Source organism: Dreissena polymorpha, chromosome 10, assembly GCF_020536995.1.
Source record: "Dreissena polymorpha isolate Duluth1 chromosome 10, UMN_Dpol_1.0, whole genome shotgun sequence".
Lineage (NCBI taxonomy): Eukaryota > Metazoa > Mollusca > Bivalvia > Myida > Dreissenidae > Dreissena > Dreissena polymorpha.
The window spans coordinates 25,654,253-25,680,991 of NC_068364.1; the positions used below are offsets into that span (position 1 = coordinate 25,654,253).

General features: G+C 34.8%; 1 protein-coding gene across 2 annotated transcripts; it reads right to left on the reverse strand.

Moving 5' to 3' along the window:
* Window positions 1–559: 559 nt before the first annotated feature.
* LOC127847705 (uncharacterized) lies at window positions 560–26,687 on the reverse strand. Of its 2 annotated transcripts, none has more exons than XM_052379784.1 (6): window positions 26,310–26,687; window positions 10,741–10,878; window positions 9,812–9,892; window positions 7,821–8,033; window positions 5,243–5,303; window positions 560–1,779 (listed from the first exon to the last, which is right to left on the reverse strand). In XM_052379784.1, the coding sequence occupies exons 1-6, from the start codon at window positions 26,430–26,432 to the stop codon at window positions 1,310–1,312; spliced, it is 1,086 nt and encodes a 361-aa protein (XP_052235744.1). In that variant the 5' UTR covers window positions 26,433–26,687; the 3' UTR covers window positions 560–1,309. The 2 variants fall into 2 exon arrangements, 1 of the variants encoding a protein (XP_052235744.1); XR_008034130.1 differs by having other exon boundaries at window positions 1,625–1,779; window positions 4,630–5,303.
* Between the last annotated feature and the right edge of the window lie 52 nt (window positions 26,688–26,739).

Here is a 26,739-nt window from a genome sequence, read left to right on the forward strand (position 1 = left end):
GAGTCCCAATTTAAAACATTATTAATCTAATAATTATGAATACTATTGTTGCTTTTATCTAGCCTTTTCCTAAGGCCTTTAACCCATTCCACCATTAGAAGCGAAGTGAAAATGGCGTTTGCAACCAGCATAAAACCAGAACAGCCTGCGAGTAACTCGCAGTCTGTTCAGGTTTTATGCTGTTTGCTGCTCATCAGTATCTTAGGGTTGGAAATGAAGCCTTTAAACTTTGAATCTAATAAGAATTAAATGTTACTTTCTTAGGAACTACAAATGTGTCACAATACGTACATGTATCTAAGTGGTAAAAAGGGTTAAGCACTGTGCACATTTGTCTCTAAATTTCCAATCACGGGTACCCATGCGCCAGAATTGCAAACAAGGGTACCCATGATCTTGTTCTTCACTAAAACTACAGCATTATGTGAACGAGCTTTAGAATGAGCTTAGAACCATGCTTATCTCTAACATATCAAAAACCGCATGTATGAAAAATATGTATGCATTCTTCAAGTGCAAGCATTTCTCACATACAAATACTATACAATTAAATCCTAAGTCAACAAAACTGTACAATTTATTTTGGTACATAACTAGACTCAAAACAAAAATAATTTTCATACCCAATTTTCCCACGCCTACTACAGTTATTGATCAGACTAATTCAGATCTCTTATCAAATCATTCACGCTGTTACAGAACACAAGCTTGAATTGAGACAATAGCAGAGTAAATAACTGTTTTTGTACAGAACACCATTGTAACATAATAGCAAACACAAATGAATCATAAATTCTATACAAAACACAAAAAAAGTTTACGCAGGATCTGCATTAATTGTATGTTGATACGTTTTATAGGCATGGTTTCATATTTAATTACATCTTCTTTATATAAATAGTCAATACAAATGTTAAACGGCGTTGAATTGTAACTAAATAAATATATTTGATTAAAAATACATCATAGAAAAATAAGCTGTTTGTAAGATCCACCAACACAACCAAGCCCACTGAACAACGCACTACAACTGCCAAATATGCCATTCTAGGCACATCTTACACACTTAAATCCACCTTAGTCCATGAGACCCATATTTCAGGGGTGTGATTTAGGAACCAAGACAAGGGCGGACAATACCCTACCCTCCCCCCTTACACAGTTTAACAGTCTCTTCATTTTTTATTTTATTAGTTGGACATTGAAAGGGAGGAAATTAGCTGAATGGAAGGAAAAATCACACCCCTGATAACCAAATACGCCATTCAAGGCACATTTCACACGTTAGCATCTGCCTAAACCATGAGAATCAGGGAAAGTGCCGGTACGGTGCACTATCCATATGTGCATGGTTACTGGCTGAAGGTGTTATCTGCACCCATGGGAGTTCTTCGCGACGTTCGTTACTCTGATCGCGTCTCCGTTTAGTCCGTGCACTGCGCGTAGACCTGTTACTGCGTGCGCTTCTTGCACTGCGTGCACTTCGCGTGCTACGAACACTCTGTCTGTCCGCACCGTAACGGTTGTTCACGTTTGTTGTGTTGCGCATGCTTGTTTCGTAGCTGGGCGGCCGATCGAGGGTACCTGTGGCGTATGTTTCGTGGATGTCTGTCGTTGTGCGCGTGGATTGAGCGTCACTTTCATAGGCGAGGTTGGATGTACCAGCTCTGGTGGGTGATGAAGGCTCGTTTCTTGTTGTTGTTGTTGTTGTTGTTGAGCCATTTGGTGTGAGGGTGTTCATTTTAACGTATTCTAGTTCATCGTTTATGGGTGCAGGAGCTGGAACACAAAAGTTTCAAAATATTTATACCACTGAGGAACAAAATGGTTTCAAATTATGCAATCGACAGCTTTTGAGCAAATTAAGAAAAAAAAATAATATATAATTCTACTATTTTCGACACCTTCACAACAACTTTTAAGTGACTAAGGTAGTGACTTAAAACTTTTTTATTGATTTATATTAAACTATTATCTGCACTTTAACAAATACCATTTCTGGTTTCCCTTGTAATTAAGCCTTAACAAATATTCATAACATGTACATTTAAAAGGAAGCATTTACATTGGTAACATATCCTTTGATTGACATTTTAGTACTTATAGAAACCTCAATTTAGTATATATATATTGTAATTTTTGCATCAAAGTAACATAAACAAAATAAAGAGTTTGTGTTTAAAGACCTGTAAATAAATCTACAATAAATATGCAAAATTTTAAAGAGATTAAATTTAAAGCATATGTTAGTTAAGTTTAAGAACAACTGCATTACTCAATAAAATGTTTATGCATGCAAGAATGAACCTGCAGCTATGGGTAATTTGCCCATCAATTTTTTTGTGTTGAATTTTAAATGTAAAGTTTTTAAAGGGACTACTTCTCATATTATATTCTCTTAAAAATTAATTTAAATCATATAGTTCTTATAATAGTCTCAAATACTAATGATGGCTAAAATTTTAAAACATAAAACAACATTCCATATAGTAAAAGTATAATTATAATAACATAGCATTATCAGTACAGGGGGGGGGGGGGGGCAGGGCTTTTCTTGGTTAATTTTTTAGCTTCATATTATTTTAATTGATAGCTATGCTAAAATAATATTCAGTCTGATATTTTTGTTGATTATCCCATGAATCAAACATATTTATTAAGTTAAAAGGATGTTAGCTTCAATGGCCACTTAACAAGTTTATGAGTGACAAGACTAATTAGTTATTACCCATTACACCATTGTAAACAAAGTTGAGAAGAGCACTTGATTTCAGGAAAGATGAATATCTTATTATTTGATTATCTTTTGATAAGAATGAATGGACATTTAAAATCAATATGCATGATAAAATTGACAATTTGGCACAAACTACAATCCATTGATTCAGGTGCACACTAGTATATGAAGCATGAAAATCAAACAGGCAACAATCAGAATCTTAAATCCAAACAAAATAATTCAAACAAACCAATAAAACTAAAATGCTTGCTAGAAAATTCAAAGGAAATGGCGGACCTAAGCCAGCCGACTCCCCTGAATAATCAATAACGACATGTTGTTCAATACAGGTATTTGGTTTACTTGTTTTTTATAGTTGAAACTTATGTGATATATACATGTATTGCTTATTTATCTCCAATAATCTCTTTAAATAATTCAGTTAATAGATTACGCTTTTGATAAAATGCTTTTCAGAATACCAAATAGTTAGACCTATACAATTTGCTCTACCTTGGTATTTACCTGTCAATGAAGATATTTGGAAACACACAAAGGTCCTAAATTAAGCCTAGTATAAATTTATTGTTTATATATGAAACAAATGAAAAAGATAAGAAACGTCACGAAGCAAGGATACAATAACATTGTCATTGCAAGTACTAGTTATCAGAAAAACGCATGTTATTAATATAATAACAGTGTTGGTTAGTAGAAATCAGCAATTAAATTGCATATCGATCTATATGTAAAGATAAAGTCAAGGCATTAATATTGACTAAACTCTTTCCGACTCAGAAGCAAAGTGACAATGGCATGTGCAAAATGTGCAAACATCATAAAACCAGAACAGCCTGCGAGTAACTCAGTCTGTTCAGGTTTAATGCTGCTTGCTGCTCATCAGTATCTAAGGGCTGGAAATGAAAACTTTAAAACTTAAATTTATTAAGAAAGGTCTTTATTTAAATTATATTTAACTTTATAAGTTACTACAAATGCATACAAATACGTATCTATGTGGTAAATGGTTTAATTGGCGCGCTGTTCTAGCTACATGGCTCACAACAGAATGCATGACTTGCCCACAAGTTCACAAAGTTAAACTGACAAACTTAGGTTTGATATTGCTATTTATGTTATTTCAATACAATGGACTTTGTAGAAAGAAAACTATGGCTGAGAAAATACAGCCTAATATTAAGAGATGCGAAATGTTCAGGGCCAGTTTTCGCAAAGTTTCCAAAGATTTTCTTAACCACAGTTGCAAATTTGTCTAGGCTATAACTTTTTCTGAATACTTAATAAGAAAACAATGATCCTTAAAGCAATATTTACATTTTTTAACATTTACTATTAACATATGTATACATACACAAAATACACACAGACTTAAGGCATTTAATTAACGTAAGAAATTTTGTTACGTTTTTTTAAGGGAGATTGTGAATACAGGCCCAGAACTATTTGTGAACAAGTGGGGCCTGCCAATGATAAGTGGTTCAGTGATTTGTATTTGCCCAAAATTACAACCTGTATAGGCAGTTTGCCAATGGCTAAATGTAACATTTTCCACAAAAAACTGACGAAAATTAATCCCAATGCCAAACTTTCAAATTAACTCATAAATTGGCTTAGTGAGTTTATTATACAGCAATATTATTCTATAGCAATTAGTGACTTACTTATTTAAATTAAAAATGCAGTTAAACAAGAACTTATTAAACAATTGGTATACTGTTATTAATAATCATATTAATAATGTTTCATTTTTCCCAATTTCATTGTCGCACTACTTTTCCCAATCAAAAAAGCAAAGGCTGTAAGATATAAAGCCAAACAAAAATCACTGTAGTGGTAGGTCAAACAGCAAGAACAGGTAAGGTCTGCAAGCGAAAGCATCTTCCACACACCTGTAAAGCGTTATGTGTTAAATAGGCAAGTCGCGCACGGCCATCCACTTTTACAGAGGGGAGACGACGTTAGAACCGTCGATCCCCTGATACGCTGACCACAAGACTCCACTTGGGTTATGTGCCCTTGGACCATTAGCACAGAGGCTATGGCTATAATTTTCCGAGTTCCCACTATCGTTCAAGTTCATTCTTTGCCGCTTTGTCGCTGGGGGCTGAAAGCCTGTTTCAGAGTTGGAGTTGCCTCCCTTGATAGGCATGCTGTAAGAGTTAGCTCCAATCACCACAGACTGGTCCCCCATATAAGTACCATTCCCACCATCACTATAGTAAGTATCACAATAATCAGTCTGTCTCTGGATATTATCACTTCCTCTTCCAGCGCACTGGTTATTAATCTGGTCCCCTCTCCCATAGTCACTGTTAATATCGATTGGAAGGAAGCTGTCAACCGTATCGTGAGACGATGCCCACTGCTCAGCCTCAGCGTACGAAACGTAAACCGGATCGCCAGCGCTATTTTTAGCACGCTGAAGGGCCCTTATTGGCCGGTAGTGAGTATTAGGATAGTCTTTGGGACTTAGGTAAGTTCTAGCCGACATTGAGTACTTACTCGACTCCTGTTCCTCGCTGTAGATGTATATGGCCATTAACGTGAACACAAATCCAGTCAGCTGCAAATAGATAAAGGAGATAACATGAACACAAATCTGGCCAGCTGCAAAAAGATAAAGAAGATAACGTGAACACAAATCCAGTCAGCTGCGAAAAGATTCCAAATAAATTTAAAACAAGAGATGTGTTTGTCAATAACACAATGCGTGCTACTGCGCCGCTTTGATTTATTTTTATTTTTTTATCATTTGGCAGGTACAGATCAGGGTTTTTTTAGACAAAGGGGAAGACGCTGGATGCTGGGTGAAAGGGGAAAATAGAGTGTGAAAGAGACATATTTGGGAAAAAAATAACAACTGTTTTAATCAATGTCTATAACTCATATTCTCTGATTTCAGGGGTTTTTCACCACTGTCTGCGCCTCCGGAAAATGGAGGCATTCCCAAATCAAAAAAAATCGGCCCCATTCCCAATCAAATCTAGATGACATTTTTCCCAATTAATTTGCAATAAAGAAGTTTTCTGTCAAAATCATAAAAAAAAACTTTAACAAACACTAATGACATTACGAGTGACTTCCCTTTTTCCATTACGTTATATAGTATGCGCTTAACGACTCAGATGTAAACAAGTTTAGTTTGAGGATTCTTCTACCAAAATGTACAGCGATAATGTGCGAAATGTTCTGCATGACTTTGCAAAAATTAATAGGAACCGCAAACTACACATTTTAATCCAACTCCATAGACGCTTATTTCTATTTTAACGTGATTTTGCGACCACCGCAAATAAGCTAGTATTGCGATGGATAATTAAGCAATAAAAATTTACAATTTTCGATTTAAAGCTTAAATAAATGCTAAAAAGATATGTTTTGGTGAAAAATGATATTCTTGGAGGGGTAATTGTATTTAGAGGGGAAAAAATTCTGGTAGGGGAAGACGCCGACTATCGGCGTTCCTTTCTTAGGAAAAAAAACAACCTGCAGATAATTATCTCCCTTTAAAGCTTATAACTTCCCTTGGATTTGTTTTTTGAAGTTTGACCTTGAAGGATGACTTTGACCTTTCACCACTCAAAATGTGCAGCTCCATGATACACATGCATGCTAAATATCAAGTTGCCACATGTACCTGTATCTGAAGCGACATAGAAGTTATGAGCATTTTTCGAAACCTAAACGCAAAATTGGACGGAAAGACGGACAGTTCGATTATAATTAATATATGCCCTCCTTCGGGGGCATAAAAATTAAGCCTCACTCTGGGAAACATGGATTGCGCAATAGTGAAATGGCGATCATTTGCGGTCCGATTTGGTGGTTTTATTGTCTTGAAATATTTTTTTCTCATTTTTGCATTTAAAAAACAGTCTGAACATTATACATGGGGGTGCGCTATAAGTGGGAAAATACGGTATTTTTCCCAAATGGGATCTAAAAATTCCCGATTGAAGGTTTCCAAAAAATAATGTTTTTTTAAAAATAAGTCTCAATATGTAAATTATCTCAAATCCCATCTCTATAAGATGAACTTAGAAAATATCATATTAAAATCACTTGTTATCAATTTCAAAGTACTAGTATTTTTGAGCATAAAATCAACAACATTAATTTCCCAATTCAAAGAGACCTGGCCCCATTCCCAAAATGGTGAAAAAAAACAACACTGTTAAGATTATGAAACTGTAAATGTTTGACTGCAATCCACCAGCTTGTTTAAGGCTTTATCAAAACAAAAGATTTGAAAACCTACAGCGTTTTACAGACAGACGGACAAGCGCAATTCTGTATGCCTCTCATTCTGTGACGGCATAAGAAATAACTGCATGAAAGGCGATATAAAATACACCATCCAGCTATTTCCCAATTTTAGTCAAAAAGCCACCATTTTTCCCAATCCAAAGGGCCCTGGACCCTTTCCCAAACGTTTATATAAACAAGGGACAAAATTGTCACAAAACCAGGTTTTCATTGTGAAAAAAAATCTGATAAAGGGAGACAACTCAAACTGAACTTTTGAAATGAACAAACAAAATTAACCCCCTTTGTAAGTTTGTTTTAAAATAAATATATTTTTAGTCGTGGCGACCTTGACATTGGAGATATTGACGTGATTCTTTCGTGCGACACACCGTCCCATCATGGTGAACAAATGTGCTAAATGATTTTAAAATCTCATAATGAATGACATAGTTATAGCCCAGACAAGCTCATTTATGGCTATTTTTTACCTTTGAACTCAAAGTGTGACCTTGACCTTGGAGATATTGACGTAATTTTTTCGCGCGACACACCGTCTAATGATGGTTAACAAATGTGCCAAATGATTTTAAAATCTCACAATGAACGACAAAGTTATGGCCCGGACAAGCTTGTTCCGCCCGCCCGCCAGCCAGCCAGCCCGCCCGCATTCGCCAATCTAATAACCAGTTTTTTCCTTCGGATACCTGGTTAAAAACAAAACATTTACAAACGCCCTATTGGTGCAAAATGTGCCATGTGCCTTCAAACGTTAATGTCAAATGGTATCTTTTTGCACCCAGGGGGTAATAATAACTAAAATTCAGCAACCTACCGCCAGTAGACACTGTATCGCTGCGTGTATAACCTCTACGTAATAGTACTCAAGAATGCATCCCTCCACGTATTCCTCGGGCGGTATCAGCCGGCCCTGCTCCTCAGCTGTCCCCTCCACCCAGGACTCGTTGTTCACACGGCAACCAATACCGTGGTCTAGCCACCAGCTCTTAGACTTGGTGCCCATCGTGAGAATGTAGAGCTCTTTGTTCTGTAATGTAATGTTTGAGATATGGGCAATGTAGAATAAGAAAATCTCTAGAGAATCGTCACTGTGAGAATGTATAGATCTTTGTTTTATAATCTTTGTACTACAGGGACTGAATTAAACCTATTAAGGCACTTGCATTTTTTTGTTGATTTTTTTTCACTTGCAAACTAACTCGCAATCAGGGATTTTTATATTTTTTATTTAAAAATATAAATTTCTTGTACCATATTGCTTAAAATTGTACATTATATGTTGGCTACTTAAAAAAGCATAATCATTGTCACTGTCAACAACATAATCTAGATATAAAAAATTCAGTAATCCATTTTTTAACTTTTGAGAGCTGCTGTAGGCGTGGCTTTCTCTGTAGTTTTTGGAGCTTCAAGTTTCTTTGCTTCCTCAGCGTCCTGGGACGCTGGCATCTTTAGAAATTTGTCCATGATTGATGAACTTTTTTGATAGTGCAGAAGGAAAGATTTTTAGAAAGTGGCGATCACCGAGATGCTTATAAGCCGCAAGCGCCTAGTGAACCATAGCTCATACCAGAGTAGCTTCCCTTGAATCTTACAACAACAACAATGGCGGCCAAATGTTTTTATGCAATTCTTTAACAGTTTAATCGTTTAATTTAAGCAAGATTTTGATCTTGAAAATGGGAGTCGTGATTATAGAAAGTAATAATCTCTCAATACTTAAAGGATTTATGGAAAAACAGGTTTGAGAAATCGGAAATTTCTACTTACACAAAATTGCAAGCTTTATATTTTTCACCTCGCTATCCATAAATTTTGCTCACATTTTGCAAGTATGCGAGCTAAGTTTCGGTCACTGTTCTACACCGTTAAGTTCGAGATAGGGTCAATTTGTAGAAAAAGATCTAGAGAAATGTGAGAATTAACAACTCGTTGTTCCATAATGTTATGTTTGAATTGTGGAAAATGTATAGGAAATGATCTGGACCATTGTGAGAATGTAAAACTATTTGTTCTATTATGTCATGTTAAAGATATGGGTCAATATTCCAGCTAAACTCTGCATTTAATTTGCAATTTTTTAGAAGAGTTTGAAATAGTGCTCAATTTGGTGTTCAAAGAAATTTTTTACATTTTGAGACAGACTCAACCCTCATTTTGACGGGGAATATGTGCACATTCTTATAGCTAAGATTTAAAATAGTTTTTGAGCTGACCAACATTCTCAATAATCAGCTGAGAAGAATCTCAAATATCATCTTCTGAGTTGAGCAAAAGAACTGGGTATGTTCATGATACTGGACCATGAGAAATGTGTTTGGAAGTTGGGAAAGGTCTAGAGCATAACAAAACGGTGATGACATATGCCAATTTTCACTTACATGTACATTAGCAAGACAGCATTGAAACAATAGGGTTTGAAGGCTATTGGTCTCTCACCTGAGGCACATAGAAACTAACTTGCTATGTGAAGATTTTGTGATGTATGTGTCATAGCTGCAGATTTTATCTCAGTTTTTGACTCTGTATAACACAGACCTAATGAAATCAGAGACAGTAATAGACACAAATTAAACTTTTAATATTATATTTTAGACCAGCATTGGACCTTTATTTAATAATTTTAATAAATATTTTACTATTAATGATACATGTAATAATCTATTTGTCTTAAACACAAAACTTAACTACCCCTATCAAAAGTCTCCAAAATGATATATGTAAACTTTGTACATGTTGTATGTATGAATATGGTACCTACAAGCTGTCACTTTCAGATCTGGAAAACTGTATATCAGCACTTACCCTATTGAGAACACCGACTTCCAAGTACAGACAGATAACAAAGATGTTCCAGCCCAGCCATATTAAGCTCCAAGTTGAATACTGAAACATGCAATGGGAGAGATTATAGATAGCTACCCCACTGTGTATTATGGAATCATTTAAAGTGTGTCAACCCTTTCCCACACAGAAGCAAAGAGAAAATGTCTATGTAAAAACAGCATTAAACCAGAACAGCCTGCGAGTTACTTGTAGTCTGTTGAGGTTTTATACTGTTTGACGCTCATTAGTATCTAAGAATTGGAAACAAAGCCTTTACAACTTAAATCTAGTAAGAAAGGTCTTTAATTAAATTTAACTTTCTGAGGGACTACAAATGCGTGAAAATACGTATCTAAGTAGTAAAGGGTTAACATGTCAGTATTGGCAGAGCCCAGCTAAATCTTGCAAGAACTTCATTAAATCAGTCAGACACCATAAGACAGGCATGCTTGTGAGTACCTGTCAACTTGTCAAACTTCTTTTCAGACATCATCCGAATGTATTTTAGTCATACACTTATTTATGATATACCCTACAAATTTGGCAGTCTACATGCAATCATGCATGTAAAAGTTACCAGTACCTACTGTAAATTCTGATTGGATACAAGTGGTAATTCATAAATTCGTCCTAAATATGAAGAATTGCAAAAGAAAATGGTAACTTTGTCCACAGGAAATTTAATGCAATAGGGAGACCTCTGTAATCATTAATGTGCTGGATGTACTGTACATACTATTGCAATAAACACCGGTCGGAACTGGCACATCCCACAGATACCCAGAATGAAACAAATAATCTGGAAATGTACTTACTAACAGTAACTTACTATTGCAACAAACACTGGCCAGAACTGGCACATCCCACAGATACCCAGAATGGTGCAAATAACCATATACCGTACTTACTATTGCAATAAACACAGGCCGGAACTGGTAAGTCCCAAAGATACCCAAAATGGAACAAATAATCTGGAAGAAGTTGCCAATGATTGGTGCCCACATGTATCCCAGGAAATCAAACACCTGCTTCTCTATAGTCCCCAACTGCAAGAAATAAAACATAGATGGATAAGCAAGCATATTGTTAACGGCGCAAATTTTGAGTTATTGACATATACATATTTCTTATTAATGTACATGGGGCAAATTTTGAGTTATTCAAAGGTACGTTTTTTCTTATTTATGTTTATCACTGAGTTTATAACCTCATAACAGTGGACAAATTAATTTGCATGTGTTAAACAAGGCCCACATCATGCAGTTTTTTTCCCACCAATTTGGGAATGGAGCCAGTCCCTTTGGATTGGGACATTTTGCCAAAAATTGGGAAATTTGTGTTGTTGTTGTTTTGCTAGGAAATCATTCGTATTTAAGAATTAAAGTGTTTTCAATATCATATTTACTAAGGTTCAACTTATAGACTGAACTAAAAAAAAGTTCTTTTGTTGTTTTTGAAATTTTCAATTGGGAATATCTAGGTCCGATTTGGGGAAAATAAATACATTTTCGATTGGGAATGGAGCCAAATATCAGCTCTGAATTTGAAAATAAAGTACTGTCCTGTGAGTGATTCCCGCGGGTGGCAGACGTTTCTCCCCCAAGACGTTTCCTCCCCAGACGTTTCACCCCCAAAATGGGGGTGAAACGTCTGCATAATATGTAAATGTATATTAGCAGTAGTTATTTGCAATAAAGTAAAAATAAAGTATTAGTATATTAATTGAGTGCATTTTATGTGTAAAAAAACGATGTTAGTTGAGTCCTGACTAATTAAAATATTAAATAATGATTTTATATGGTTGTTTAGGGAAGCCTCTAACAAATTTAACAATTAAATAGATCTAATTATACTTGATTTTATAAGTGCCTTAAATTGTTCTTGCATTAATTAAGCTCATTGAAAAATTGAGTAAAATCAAAGCTTTGATGTTCTTTGATGGTCATTTTAAATGGAATAGTATGTTACAAATTAAAATAATTATAACTATTGTATTAATCAATTGAGTAAAAGCACACCTTTGATGTTCTTTGATGGTCATTGATGGTCATTGTAAGTGGAATAGTATGTTACAAATTAAAAAATTATAACTTTTGTATAAATCAATTGAGTAAACAAACACCTTTTATGTTCTTTGATGATCATTTTAAGTGGAATGGTATGTTACAAAGTAAAGAATTACTATTATTGAATTAATGAATTCATGTTGCTACAAACAAATACAATTATACCTATATATACTAAAAAGATTTTACACTGATTCATTCTGTTATTAGAATTTACTGCAATAATATTATTCATACGTATCATAGTGATTGACATTTTCAGAGTTTGTGAGTTTGTGCATTGGATATAATATTTTCTTAGTGTTCTTGTGTTAGAATTCATAATGTCGGATCTTTGTTTAGATTGTAAGAATATTGTTAGTGAACAAGAAGAAGCTATTGAATGTGATTTATGTCACAAGTGGCAGCATCGAACATGTGGAAGTGGTAAGTCAAATTAGATAATTATATAATGTTAGAATTCTATCTCTCATCATGGACTTAGATAAACATCATTTGAATTATATGAGTAAACTGGAGCACTACAACTCCATGTGAAATGTTCATTATAATTGCTAGGTTTTTGTTTAAATTATCAATTTATTTTTCAAAATGAATTACCGGTAAAGGCATAAAATGATAGTTACATAATAACACTGCATTATGTGAATTGGGAATAAGACATCAAATTGGAAATGGACATCATTTTGGTGATTTTCTCAAACAAAACTATTCATTTCATGATCTACATGTACATATATTTTTGTAATATATTATCTATAATTTAAGCTTAATAAGATATTTTCCATTACTTTTTCATTAACAGTGATTGAATTTTTATCATTTAAAGTGTATTTTTAAACCGTGTTCATGCGCGGCACGGACACAGTTTCATTTCATGAGGATTTTTTTTTTAATTAATAAAAAATCCAGTTTTGAAGTAAAATCAATTTAAATGAAGCTATTATAATCAGAAAATTTGAATACGGAAAAATGTTTATTATTATAATTAAACATCTTTGTGCTTCTCGTGAAAATTTAACAAAATGTCACTAACGCTACTTTTTACATTCAGAAAATGACATGCGTTTGTTATGTCAATTTCGAAAATTGGATAAAAACATTATTTTTACCAAAAAGGTTGACTTAATATTTTATCAGTTGATGTATGTCACCTAAATAAACACAAAAATGGAAAAAAGTAAAAATGTATAAAAATGTCAGTTACATGACTTATTACATTCAGAAGGCGATATGTTTTAATTAAAATTTGTAAAACTAGATAAGTACAACATATAAAACTGCATATTATGCACTTTTGATAAAACACAATTTGTTCCCAAATTGAAGTCTTATTCCCAATTCACATAATGCAGTGTTATAATGAAGATAAGCCATAAGTTATGATTTTTAAGAATGAATAATAACTATAACATATTTTGATTTTTATTTTGAGTAAATAAAGTTGTTATATGACATTAAAATTAATATTTATTATATCTTTATTAATACCATTTACCTTCCAATTTAAAAATTAATTTAATTTGTAGCCAAACAAATGTGACAGCATTTTCATCATTTGGCTAATATTAAATAACAACCACACCTACCATTATACAAGATATTAGGCACTTAGGGTGCAATAAACAAGCATTGATTAGATTAGCAAGTGTAGTACACAAGATAACAGCTAGATTATGGGTGCAATATACAGGCCCTTTAATCAGCATTGATGAGATTAGGTGACAGGGGGATAAGAGTGATTAGCACATTATTATGAAAAAAAACGTTTTTAAATAGTTTATCACTGTATTAAATATTATTAATGAATAGATTTGATTTGACTTAATTGATAGTTTTATATATGGAACAGAACAGAACAGAAAGTTTATTCATATAACTTGAACATTTACAGTTCAGCGATACATATACACAACTGACAATATATAAGCAATAAGCACATGCATAGTAATATATCAGTTCTCATTTTAAAAGCATTTTTACAATATATCGTGAGTTTATTTAGGACTTTGGTTTTTATTATTTGTTAACAAAAGAATAAATTTATGCATACTAGGTTGGTTATAATAGAATTTGTCAATATACATTTTCCTTATATCTGTATAAAGAGGACATACAATTACAAAATGGTATTCGTCTTTAATATCATTTGAGTTACATAATTATATTACATTTGCGTTCATTTTTAGAAATATTTGTATGTCTCCCAGATTCAATTTTTAACATGTGAGATGAAAGTCTTAATTTTGATATGTATTTTCTTAAATTAAAGTTCTGGATTATGTTAAGGTAATCAGATAGTTCAAATCGATGTTTCAATTCTTTGTATAAAGTTAATTTTTAGTACTGAGTTGTTTATCTATAAAAGCCTTTAGTAGGAAAATAGCATCCACAGTATTATAATTGGTTTTGAATCCAAACTATGGTAGTCATAGATGCATCTGTTGTATTTTACAGGGGCGGATTCAAAATGAATCTTTCATATATCTTCATGTTATAATCTGTATTCAATGAATGTTTGACTGTTTGTCAGTCTAATAGACAGTCTGTTGAGCTCTAATAGATGATAAATTTCATACAACTATGGTCATTTTGAGATTAAATGTCAGCTTGTGTATTGTCTAATATACTGGTAATCAGATCTTTTAAAAAAAACATTTCTCTAAATGAAGGTCATTATTGATATTTCCAGGTATAACACAACGTCAGTATCGAAATGCAATCAAGGCCAATCGTGATATTCCATTCACGTGTCAGAAATGTCTCCAAAGGAATCCAATGACTGACGAGCATGGCGTTACATTTGTCGTACAAACCTCTCTTCTTTCGGAGGAAAGTAGAGTCAACCAATCTGCAAGGGATGCTAGTGTTGAAATTGAAAGTAATGCTATGGATTACTCAATTGTTGAATCTGTTGGGGATACTAGTGAAAGTGATGCTATGGATTATTTAAGTGTTGGGGATGCTGACTGCACAGATACTGCTAGCGCTGATCAGCTGAATCAACCATTTGATCTTCTTGACAGACCCGCTATCAATCAGGATCCTGAAACCGTGGAGACTGATATTGGTGATGAGTCCCTGTCAACCACCGTGGTAGAAGAACAGGCTGTCACCTTTGAAGTGATTGAGATAGGAAGCAAGAGGGGGAAACCTTTATTAGTTGGATCAGATGGATTTAGATATTATGTTAAAAACAGGCTGTCAAGTGACCTTTTTTCAAAAAGTAGGAAAAAATAGGAACTACTTTTGCAAGAAAAGTAGGAAAAAAGTAGGAAAAAGTAGGAACTTTTCCCTCAAAAGTAGGAATACATAATACTTATTTTTTTGACACAGGTCCAGGAAACATAGCTTGAAACAGAGCAGGAGTGCCATCACATGTTCTGTATGGATACCCACTTGAAGCTACCTTAAGGGCCCAGAAGATTTCAGCCTTTTGTACCTGTTCCTTGTGTGATGGATGTACTTGCATACAGATAGATTTATCCCCACAACCCTGAGAGCTGCTTGGCTTTTGGGCACTTCCAAACAAACGCTTTTGTGAATTATCATGCATGTATTTCATGTTTTCCTTGTGTTTTTATCCATCTGCATGACTTATAAGTTGATTAGCACCAGAATTACTACAAGATGGACTTCATTCAGACAGTACAATATCTTGCAAACTCATTGCCGGTATCTCTCTTGCACCATGATCCCAGTGTTTTTCCACTGTTGTCCAACTTCTCCATCCATGAAGGGTTAAACTTTGTTTTCCCACTAGAAATTTTAGCACTTATAGTGTATCTATGATAATTAAGTTTCAAGCAAAGCTACCCTGATAAAGAAGTATACATGTAATTAGATGCTGTTCATTTTGGTGTATCATCAAATAAGTGGTTAGAGGTCTTCTGTGTATGGATATAAAAATGGTAATTATATTGTGCATGTTATATCCTTAAGCAGAAGACCAAATTTATTTAGTGATACACAAACTTGTTGTACAAGATTAATACTAGTATATAAAGCAGTGTAAATGCTCTGCTACAGCTACATTGTGAAACCTTTAAATTGACAATAGGGTGCAGTTATAATGACTTAAGTTACATTCAAAATGACTGGTCATTGCAGAGCAGATTATGCAACTGGAGATAGGACCTTATCACCTGACATCTTTTAGGACAGCATTGATTGGGCAATGAAACAGTTGCATTACATTGTTTATTCCAGTTTCAAATAATGGCTTTTACATTATTGATGACTTTACGGGAGTGTAATAATGCCGTTTAATAATTTTAATACTTCGCTTTAACACCTTGAAGTTACCTCACTAGCTATGGCATCATTAGACAAGAATTGTGTTTGTCCGAAACACAATGCCCACTATTGCGCAGCTCTGAAATAAAATTTCAATACTGTGAAACCATTTATTTTCGACAGCACAAAATGTCGTCATTTTTATAAAAATGACGATTTCGTCAGCACTTAAATTTGCTGATTTCTGATTTTTGAATTTAAAAAAAATAGGTCAGTCAATATCCGATTTGCGTGTAATACATATTCGCGATCAATCGCAGTTGCGAAAAATCGTGGTATGAATGCGGGAACACACTTGTGAATCACTGCAGGAGGTGGGCCTGTTTGTCACATGTCAATTTACTAGTCTTTTGTTATCAAGGGACAGTAATGGACCCTCTTAATGTATGCCCTTCACACGTTCATTGTTATGATTAGCGAACAAGTGGGATCGAATAACCGTTAACGAGTGTTTGTAACAACGAAGCCAATTGCCAATTAGTCTTGTTCTATCAAATAGCAAATCAAACTAGTCACTTTTGTTTATTTTCTTGGGTATGTGTTCTAGTTGGTATGATTTTTATTAAAATGCTTTCAATACCGTTTAAAAACTGTTTGTGTTATACGAAAGAGGTTCCAGATTGTAAAGTGTTGTTTTTTTCAAATAAAATGCTTTTTTATTCTGATATCAACCTTAAAATTATTAACTCTATGTGTGTGTTTGTTCTTAAAAAGTAAACTACCGGTATATAAATCAATAATGTCAATAATTTAAAATTAAATAAATTGATACATATAAAATAGATAAAACAGTAATAAGTGTGGTTAAACGCAAACAATCAAACAACAAACAGCAATTAAAATATTCTTTATTAATTTGTGATAAATACGCATGTTGATCACACATCCTCATCCTTTCATTTGGTTTATTGTCTTTCATCGGCATTCGCTGCGTGATGGCTAATATGCAACACCCCTGAAAAACACAATGCACCTGATGGGTAATAAAGTTATAAACAATTAGCGCTAATTCATTACCATTCTATTTAAACGAAGTCAACGCATTCGATACAGCTGTACTGCACACGCGTTTTAAAGAAGTGTAACGTGTCAGTTAAGTACCTTGTGTAATCTACATCCCTTTGTGTCAAAACCGGATTAATCTTGATTACGAAACAGCAGTGAATGTGTGCATGGATTATGTTGGAATTTAATGCCTCATGTCTACGGTTATTTTAAAATATTGATCAACTTGGTGTTTGTTTTTGTTCAAACATAGAGCATGATTGTTCGTTAGGATCTTAAATTCGCCGATCGGTCGACTGACGAAATTTATGAAAATTAATGCCTGACGATTAATAATGGTTTCACAGTATATCATTTGGCAGGTTTAGAAATTATCTCCCTTTTAAAGCTTATTACTTCCCTTGGATTGTATTTTTTAACTTTTGACCTTGAAGGATGACCTTCACCTTTCACCACTCAAAATATGCAGCTTCATGAGATACACATGCATGCCAAATATCAAGTTGCTATCTTCAATATTGCAAAAGTTATGGCCCATATTAAAGTTTTCGGACGGACACACACACACACAGACAGACAGACAAACGGACTGACAGTACAACTGCAATATGCCACCCTACCGGGAGCATAAAAATGTATCAGGGCATTTAGGCTCTGTGCATTTATCTTTAATTACTAAACATGATGTACCTATGATATCAATAGAACATCATATCCGTTGTCATGTAATACAGAATTTATTACATTATATTTGTAAATGATGAAAACTCGGCAAAGCATCAGTTTTATCTTTTTTCCAATAACTTGTGTAATAAATTCCATATTACATAACCACTCATACAATACATGTATCTCTATATCTCTACATTCCAAACAGCAATATCATGTAAACATGCATAAGGTTTGGTCAAATTGTTGTCAATGGAAACAAAATAAAACTGGAATAAACAATGGGTTCCCTCAGCTCTTGCATCACTGGGAACTGTGTAAGGTAGTGAAGTCTGCAGTGTACAAATGCTAAGGAAGTAAACAAGGCACTATTGTTACTTCAAAAAAAAACTTGTCAATAATTTTAAAAGTTACATAAGAAATAAATATTTATGCTCCTGAAGAGGTGCTAGCAGACAGTCAGCATGAGTTGTCAGGTCTCATCTAGATGAATGCACCTTAACAGGGATACAGTCATGCCATAGATTCATTCATCCTGCAAGTTTACTAAATAAACTCTTTAAAAAAAAATAATTCTCCATTGAAAATGAAAAAGTAGGAATAGTAGGAAGATTTGGTAAAAAAATAGGAAAAAGTAGGATCCTGATGAAAAAGTAGGAAATAGTAGGAAAAAGTAGGAAAAAGTATGACCGCTTGACAGCCTGTAAAAAGACACAAAAGAACTCTGTGCTATGGTCATGCTCCTTAAGAAGCAGCAAGTGCCCGTGTTACGCGACAGTGATTCAGAAGGGAACCAACTTTGTCCGTGGACCCAACAACCACCAACATGGACCAGAGGCAAGTCTTGATAAGAAAATACGAATTGGTGTGGCGGTGAAAGAAGAGGCCAAGGCTCAACCTTACAAATCTTCAGGTGACATAGCCAAGGGTGCACGGAATGCGCATGCATCCCACAACAACCCAAACCTCCCATTGCCAGACAGTCTGGCTAGAAAGGCCAACAGATACAGAGCAAAGTTCCGACCAGCGGAGCCGAAGGACTTGCGGTTTGACATTGACCAGACCTTCCTACAGTCCCAAGACTTCCTGGTAGCCGATATCTGGAACGGTCCAAATGCCCGACACCTAGTGTTCGCCACACAAACCCAGCTGGACCTCCTTGCTAAGACCAAGCGTTGGTTCATGGATGGAACTTTTAAGGTAATTTATGTTAAATTTACAAAATTCAAAACTTCAATTAAAAATGTATATAAGCAAGGATCAAACCAATAAACCAATGTATATTAGCAATATACATATATATATAAACTCAATAACTACTTCACCCAGGCAAGAGAGGCATAGAACCTATTCAAACAAAGCTTTCCATATTGGCTCCAGTCCGTTTCCCTTCTTTTATTCCTATATCCCTAATTTTATTTCAAAGTTGACTCCATTGCTTTATAAACAAAATGGACTGTCACATGTATAACTCTTTATTCTCAGGTTGTTGGTGAACCATTTTCATCCGGTCAGCTTGCGTCGATCCATGGCTTCATCACACACGATGGCAAGGAGAAACAAGTGCCGTTGGCATTCATGTTAATGTCACGGAGGAGGACCGACGATTATGTTCAGGTCCTTACCAGCATCCGTGATGCGTTAGATCACGTGGTTGTCGAAAACTTTGTAATGGACTTTGAACAAGGTAATAATAATATTAAAATTGCTTAAATATTGTATTCAAAGGGTAAAAACAGGTGTTATTTGCTTTTCTGAATACAAACACTATCGAAATTTCACTTTCAAAACTTTCCCAGCGTATAAAATCTTAACAAAACCTAAAATTACAGACATGGTTATTATTTCTTATATGATTATAATATCATCTTAAATCTAATTATGAATTTATTCAATTTCAGCCGCATGGTTGGCGGTACGTCAAGTCTTTCCAGCAGCAACCATCAAGGGATGTGTTTTTCACTTTACCCAGGCTGTATGGCGCAAGGTGGGGGACCTGGGGTTAAGGCCAGCCTACATGGAGAAGGCCTCCATCCATGCCTATGTAAGAAACATGATGGCGCTACCATTCCTGCCAGCCGCCGACATTGAGCCAGCTTTCCAACTCCTTGCGATAAGGGCTAACTCTGAACAGCTCTCCAGGTTCGTGCACTACATGGAGGATCAGTGGATTAACCACGCCATCTTCGATATTGACTCCTTGTCAGTTTATGGGGTGACTGTCAGAACCAACAATGACACCGAAGGATGGCACCAATCTCTGAACAGAAAAGCAGGTGGCCAGGAACTGACTTTCTACCGCCTAGTTCCAGCATTAAGTGCGACGTGGGAGACATCTTCGCCTGGGACATAATAATGTCGCCCTTAAATTACATGAAGGAGAAGTTGACTTCGCCTTCTTTTTTACAACATCGACGTTTTTTTCTCTCAACTTTTTCATCTAAAAATTCTCTATTTTCACATGTCATAAAGTCACCGATGACGCTTGTCATGTTATCAGTTTATTATCACAGCAAAAGATCGACTGCTGTGAAATCTTATCCAGGCAACTAGCATACATGGGCATTCACTCCAAACAATAACGGTTTAGATCAAAAGATCATAGCGAGTGTCATTTCGCCGACAGTTTGGATAGTTCTCTGTTCTGCAAGCCCAATTAGTACACGCCTTGTAGGCGGAGTTAAGAGGTACATTAACATCGATAGTTGCCAATGAGAACGCGCGCATTGTATATACATATGCAGTAGTTTACCTGAGCGATGAAATGACGTCGATATAGAAATGTATTTACGCTCAAAAAAGTTTACACGCGCAACACATTCCCAACAGTAAATATGAATACGATTTATTCTAGTATGTTCTACTGTTTACTTGTTTCGTGTTTCAAAACTCATAAACACTAATTATCCAGTCGATGTGCAATTCATTTTGTCAGACATTAATTCATAACCATATAAACGAAAACTAACAACCCACCCGTGCAAACTGTAGTGCTAATTTCCATAATTTTATCTACCGTATCCATACGTAAACGACTTTATTTTATATACCGCAACCTCTTTGCGCGTGCTGTAAGTTGTCTAATGATTACGTGATAATTGATTGACCATTCGATAATTACAGGTTTTTGGCAGACGGCACGGTTAAAGAAAGTCGGAAAACTTATTAAAGAAAAACAAAATTGATTAAAGGTCTATTAATTACGTAGATCCACTACTGTAAAAGTCCAGCGAGTTTTGTCAGTTTGTTAATCCACCGATAATAACGAGTAACACCCATCTTATATAAACTGGAATCACAGTTCATTTTTATACTAACAAGTCCTAATACTACACAATAGACATTGAGAAAACACATTTCCTCGATTAGACATAAATTATCCGAGTAGAATACGAGAGCGCCGATGGCGTTAAAAGCATAGGTGCAAGATACAGGGAAGAATGGCGTCACGTGGTATAATGTAGTTCGATATCGCCATCCGCGAATTTCTCAAATCAATAATTTCAAACAATTACCGACTATTTAAATAGATAATCTTTCCATTTACATCAGTGTTTGAAACGCTTATGAACAATAATTACCCAAGCCTTTCAAAATTTAAGCACGGACAGATCTGTATCGAACTATTCTTTTCACAAATGAAAATAGACGCAACCCTATTCGTCTGCGTCAAGAATTTGTCGTAAAACTTGTGGTAAGCGTTAGATGCAGACGTGCACAACAGATTGAGTTATGAATACAGATTTCTGAATGCAGATTTTTATAGAAACTCCTCACAGCAGTTACTTCCCTTGCTTCGCCCGGTCAGTAACTTCTAGTATAAGGGAGGCCACTGCGTAGGAGATTGAGATTTATAGTGCAGATAGAATTGTTTTACGAACGAAATTTGTTTTAGGTTATAAGAAGATTTTTTAACATAAAACGGTCTTAGAAAAATTTACTAAAAACGGTGTCAGCAATATTCTTGCAAGAAAACGTTAGAAAAACGTTTCCAAACAAAAAATTGTAAGAATGACCATATACTAAATTAAATAGATATTTCGTCTGATTTTTGATCAGGTAAGGCTTCATAAAGGGCAACCGACCGATGTGGATTTTCAAAATGTGGTATATACCATAAGCATAGGTGCGTTTACGCACCTATGCTAAAAATTGCTACGTCATGACTCATGACCTTCGACATTGCAAATGGCAGATGTATTGTAACATTTAACCCGCGTTCCATTCAAAGCTGGCGATTCAAATTACAAGTAATGGTGATTTAATAATGGAGAAAGCATTAACTGGATTTAACAAACATGTACGTGTAATAAGGTTTGTTAAACCAGATAACAACAAGGAAAATTTGGATTATTAAATGAAACAGGTAAGGCATTCTCAAGTGTACATATTTCGGATATGTATACATTCGGATAAACAGTAATAGATATACTATATGTCCCATGCATTAAGATTGTGTTTTGTTGACTCGTTTTTACCACAATTTGGTGATTTCATGACGCGAAGAATTTCCGATGGCATTGGTACCGGACTTTTTCCCAATTGGGTGAAAAAAATCACTTACTAATTATCATGTACATTATGATGTAAATAGGGTTTGGATTGTCATTGCATTATTAAAGTACTGTTTATATTTATGATGCACATGGAAATCACAAGTTTTATTTGTATGAATTGATTTATGTGACTTAATATGTAAGGATTTATTGAATTTGAAAATAGTATTTGTTTGTCATTTATGATGATACTTAGGCTTGGTTTAATGAGGGGTATAAAACAAGCGAAAATTTTATTAAACGCCGAACAAAAATCACTTCTCCTTCTAGTGGCATCACTTCTCCCTAATTTCAGCTCAGGGAGAAGTCACTTCTCCCTCAAGTTTGAACCTAGGCTGAGCCCTGCAGATAATCGAATAATTTGGTTAATTGAATAGAAAATGAATTTGTCAAAACATCGCAGTCTTAACACTGCTGATCATGTTTTCACAATTACCAAAATTAAATCCAGTATTGACCAGATTTTCCGGTAAATCAGTACACAGTACATTATCTGTTTCAATACTAAACTACCTGAAAGAGCGTTAAGTCAAAGATACAGCATATCCTCGCTACATAGTTTTCCTTCGACAGTGTATATACACACACGCTAATTTTCGCGCGCTTTTTACCAGGACAATACATGAGCAATATAGATGTTGCTAGCGTAAGCGTTGGGTAAGCAATAAAATGAAAATGGGAAAAATCATTACACGCACAGTATGGCGTGACATTGTACATTGCTGCATAGTTTGCGCTAGCTTTTTGTTAGGGGCAAAGGAAATACATGTGGACGTTCCATTTAAAGCTTGAAAGTGTGTTTTGGATTACAAAATTTGTATTCTCATTTGGGAATTCAACAAAACATTTATATTATATTTATAATGGATTCAATATTTAATTCCAATATTTTTTTTTTTAAAGGCTTTATGTGTCGAAACGATGTTTTGATTATGCATGATAAGCGCAATTTCCAGGAGGATTACACCCGGTTAGTGATAACATTGGAAATATAACGGATTCCGTATAATTGAATACTCCGGATAATTGAATATTCGGACGTGACAAATGGGCTATTCAATTAAGCAAAATCTACTGTAATAGATGACAGAAGCTTCAAAAGCTTTAAATTCATATAATACAACTCACTTATTTAGTACTCACTTGAAGACAATTATTCCTCATGAAGTATTTTATAAATTGCGGGCCAAACATTACCAGTAAGATTAAATTTTGAACTTAATTAAAATTATTTAAAAACAAAAGGGCCTGAAAGGCCCAAAGTCGCTCACCTGAGATAACAAGATATTATTGGGACAAATCTTCTGATCAATTTGCATGAAGATTGGAAAATAAATGTGGCCTCTTGTGTGTTAACAAGGTTTTACTATAGCCATATAAGGAAAAATGCCCCGCCCCCTGGCGGCCATGTTTTTCAACCAACAGGCATCATTTTCGAACTCGTCCAAGATATTATTGGGATGAATCTTCTGACCAAGTTTCATGAAGATTGGACAATAAATGTGGCCTCTAGAGTGTTAACAAGATTTTACTATAGCCATATAAGAAAAAATGCCTGACCCATGGCAGCCATGTTTTCTAGCAAAGGTTGCCATTTTTTAAATCATTCAAGATATCATTGAGACAAATTTTCTGAGCAAATTTCGTGAAGATCGGAAAATAAATGTAGCCTCTAGAGTGTTAACAAGGTTTTACAATAGCCATAAAGGGAAAAATGCCCCGCCCCCTGGCGGCCATGTTTTTCAACAAACCGGCATTATTTTCGAACTCGTCCAAGATATTATTGGGATGAATCTTCTGACCAAGTTTCATGAAGATCAGACAATAAATGTGGCCTCTAGAGAGTTAACAAGATTTTAATATAGCCATATAAGGAAAAATGCCCCGACCCTTGGCAGCCATGTTTGTCAAGCAAACGTTTTCATTTTCGAACTCATCCAAGATATCATTGAGACCAATCTACTGACCAAATTTCATAAAGATTGGACAATCAATGTGGCCTCTAGAGTGGTAACAAGGTTTTACTATAGCCATATAAAGAAAAATGCCCCGCCCCCTGGTGGCCATGTTTTTCAACCAACTGGCATCATTTTCAAACTCGTCCAAGATATTATTGGGATGAATCTTCTGACCAAGTTTTATGAAGATCGGAAATAAATGTGGCCTCTAGAGAGTTAACAAGGTTTTACTATAGCCATATAAGGAAAAATGATCCGCCCCCTGAGGGCCATATTTTTCAACCAACCAACATCATTTTCGAGCCCGTCGAAGATATTATTCATTATTGAGACCAATCTTCTGACCAAATTTCATGAAGATTGGACAATAAATGTGGCCTCTAGAGAGTTAACAAGGCAAATGTTGAAGCCGCACAACGCACAACTGACGACGGACAAAAAGCGATCACAAAAGTTCACCATGAGCACATTGTGCTCAGGTGAACTAAAAATAAAACTGTTCAATTCTTTGTACACACATTAATCTCAAATAGGAGCACAGCGGGATTTATTACCATGGAACTCGAGATGTTAACTGACTGACGCACTGGTCAAATTTTCGACGCGTCAAAATGACGCACGGCAGAAAAAGGGTTGCGTCAAAAATGAGTCATTTTTAATTTGCTCGCGTCAAAACGCAGGATTATGCGTCTATTGAAATCCCTGTTAATATTTGAGAGCGTCAACAAGTTGGACTACTACATAATTATAAAATATTTGATAAAACTCAAACTTGATCTTTAACGCATGCAGGTAGACTCAAATAACAAATATATGGTAAATATATCAAAACTTTTCGGGAAAAACCCCCCTGAAAAGTACTATTTTAACAAAAATTTGTTAGACAAATTCAAGACCTGCAACTTCATTTTAAAAAAAAACAGGCCGGAAAAAAACTCAAACTTGATCTGTAAGTCATGTAGATACAGTCACACACCAAAAAAAAGAAAAATATCTCAAAGCGATAAGGAAAAAACTCTGGAAACGCAATGCCAGACAGACTACTATAATATGCCAACATCCTTGCACTGAGGGCATACAAACATTAAATAAATATCTGGGAACAAATGCTAATTTTTTTTTATTATAAAACGCTTGATAAAAAACAACTTGGCATTATCCACAAAAAAGGCAACTTTTTTAAATATAAAGTTTTTATTAAGAGCAGAATTTTGAAAAATATTATAGAAGAAAACATTATTTCCTGCATAATAGTGAGACTAGACTTCAGCACTAAAAATTCACTGTTATATGCATGATCTTTCTGCTGCTTTGATATTTAGAAATTAAACCAGAACATTAACATCATGTGCTTGTGATTCATTGTCCCTCTGTATCCTTAGGCAATATGTATGTGGAAACATGCATATTCACTTTATGTGAAATGTATTCGCTGTCAGTGTATACCCAGATCTATCATTGAGTTCTTGTATTCAGTGTACTTGTCCTCCCTATATATATCCTTCCATAAATGATCAAAGGTTGTTCCAGAACCAGGTGTGTATTATCGCTTATCACTTAAAGGTCATCACAATGTGACAACAGCATGTTGCCATTACACAGGAGTACAATACCCCAGATAAAAGGGGTGTAGGGGGTCACATAAAGAAGGATTAAACTAGCCGTTCCATTGTTCAGGTAGATTATGTGTCACTCATACAGAACAATCCCAGATTGGTGAAAATCTGATTATAAGTTGAACGCGATGATTCAATCGCACTGTTAAACATTTGATAACAAGGACATGCATTAAGTTGAGTATTACATTTTCAGCAAAAATATGCGAACCTTCTCATAACATTACCTGAGTGCATTATTTACTGATGGGCTGAGTGATTATCATAAACATTATCGTTTTTGAACTTTAAATGACCGAGTTTATACTCACCAATTGTAGTGATAAAACCACCATAATCGTGGTGTAAATGGCTGTTGAGTAGCATTTTGTCGACTCACCCGCCATTTTCTTTGATAATTTAACAAGAAGTTGATAAACGCCGACTAAAAACATAGTTTTCAAATTGTCACAGATCGTTCCATTTTGACATATTTTTCAACCTAAGAACATCCTACGATATTAGTCCACTACGACAAATAGAACCCTGAAACATGTCTAAATAATTTATAAAGTAAACACATCGATATAATTTACACTTTTATTTTGATGCATTGAATGTAGACTGATTTCTGTACACATTAAAAACAATTTGAATTTCAATACTATATTTATGAACTCTGCGTTTGTCGCTATGGCTGTGTATGAATATGTGTCGTGACTAATTTGCACTTGCGCATGCGTACAATTCTGATACTTCCTG

Coding starts and splice junctions, on each gene's coding strand:
- LOC127847705 (XM_052379784.1), bottom strand. CDS start 26,432: ATGTTTTTAGTCGGCGTTTATCAACTTCTTGTTAAATTATCAAAGAAA. Junction 10,879..26,309: donor TGGTTTTATCACTACAATTG/GTGAGTATAAAC, acceptor TATTTCTTGCAG/TTGGGGACTATAGAGAAGCA. Junction 8,034..9,811: donor AAGTCGGTGTTCTCAATAGG/GTAAGTGCTGAT, acceptor ATTACATTACAG/AACAAAGAGCTCTACATTCT.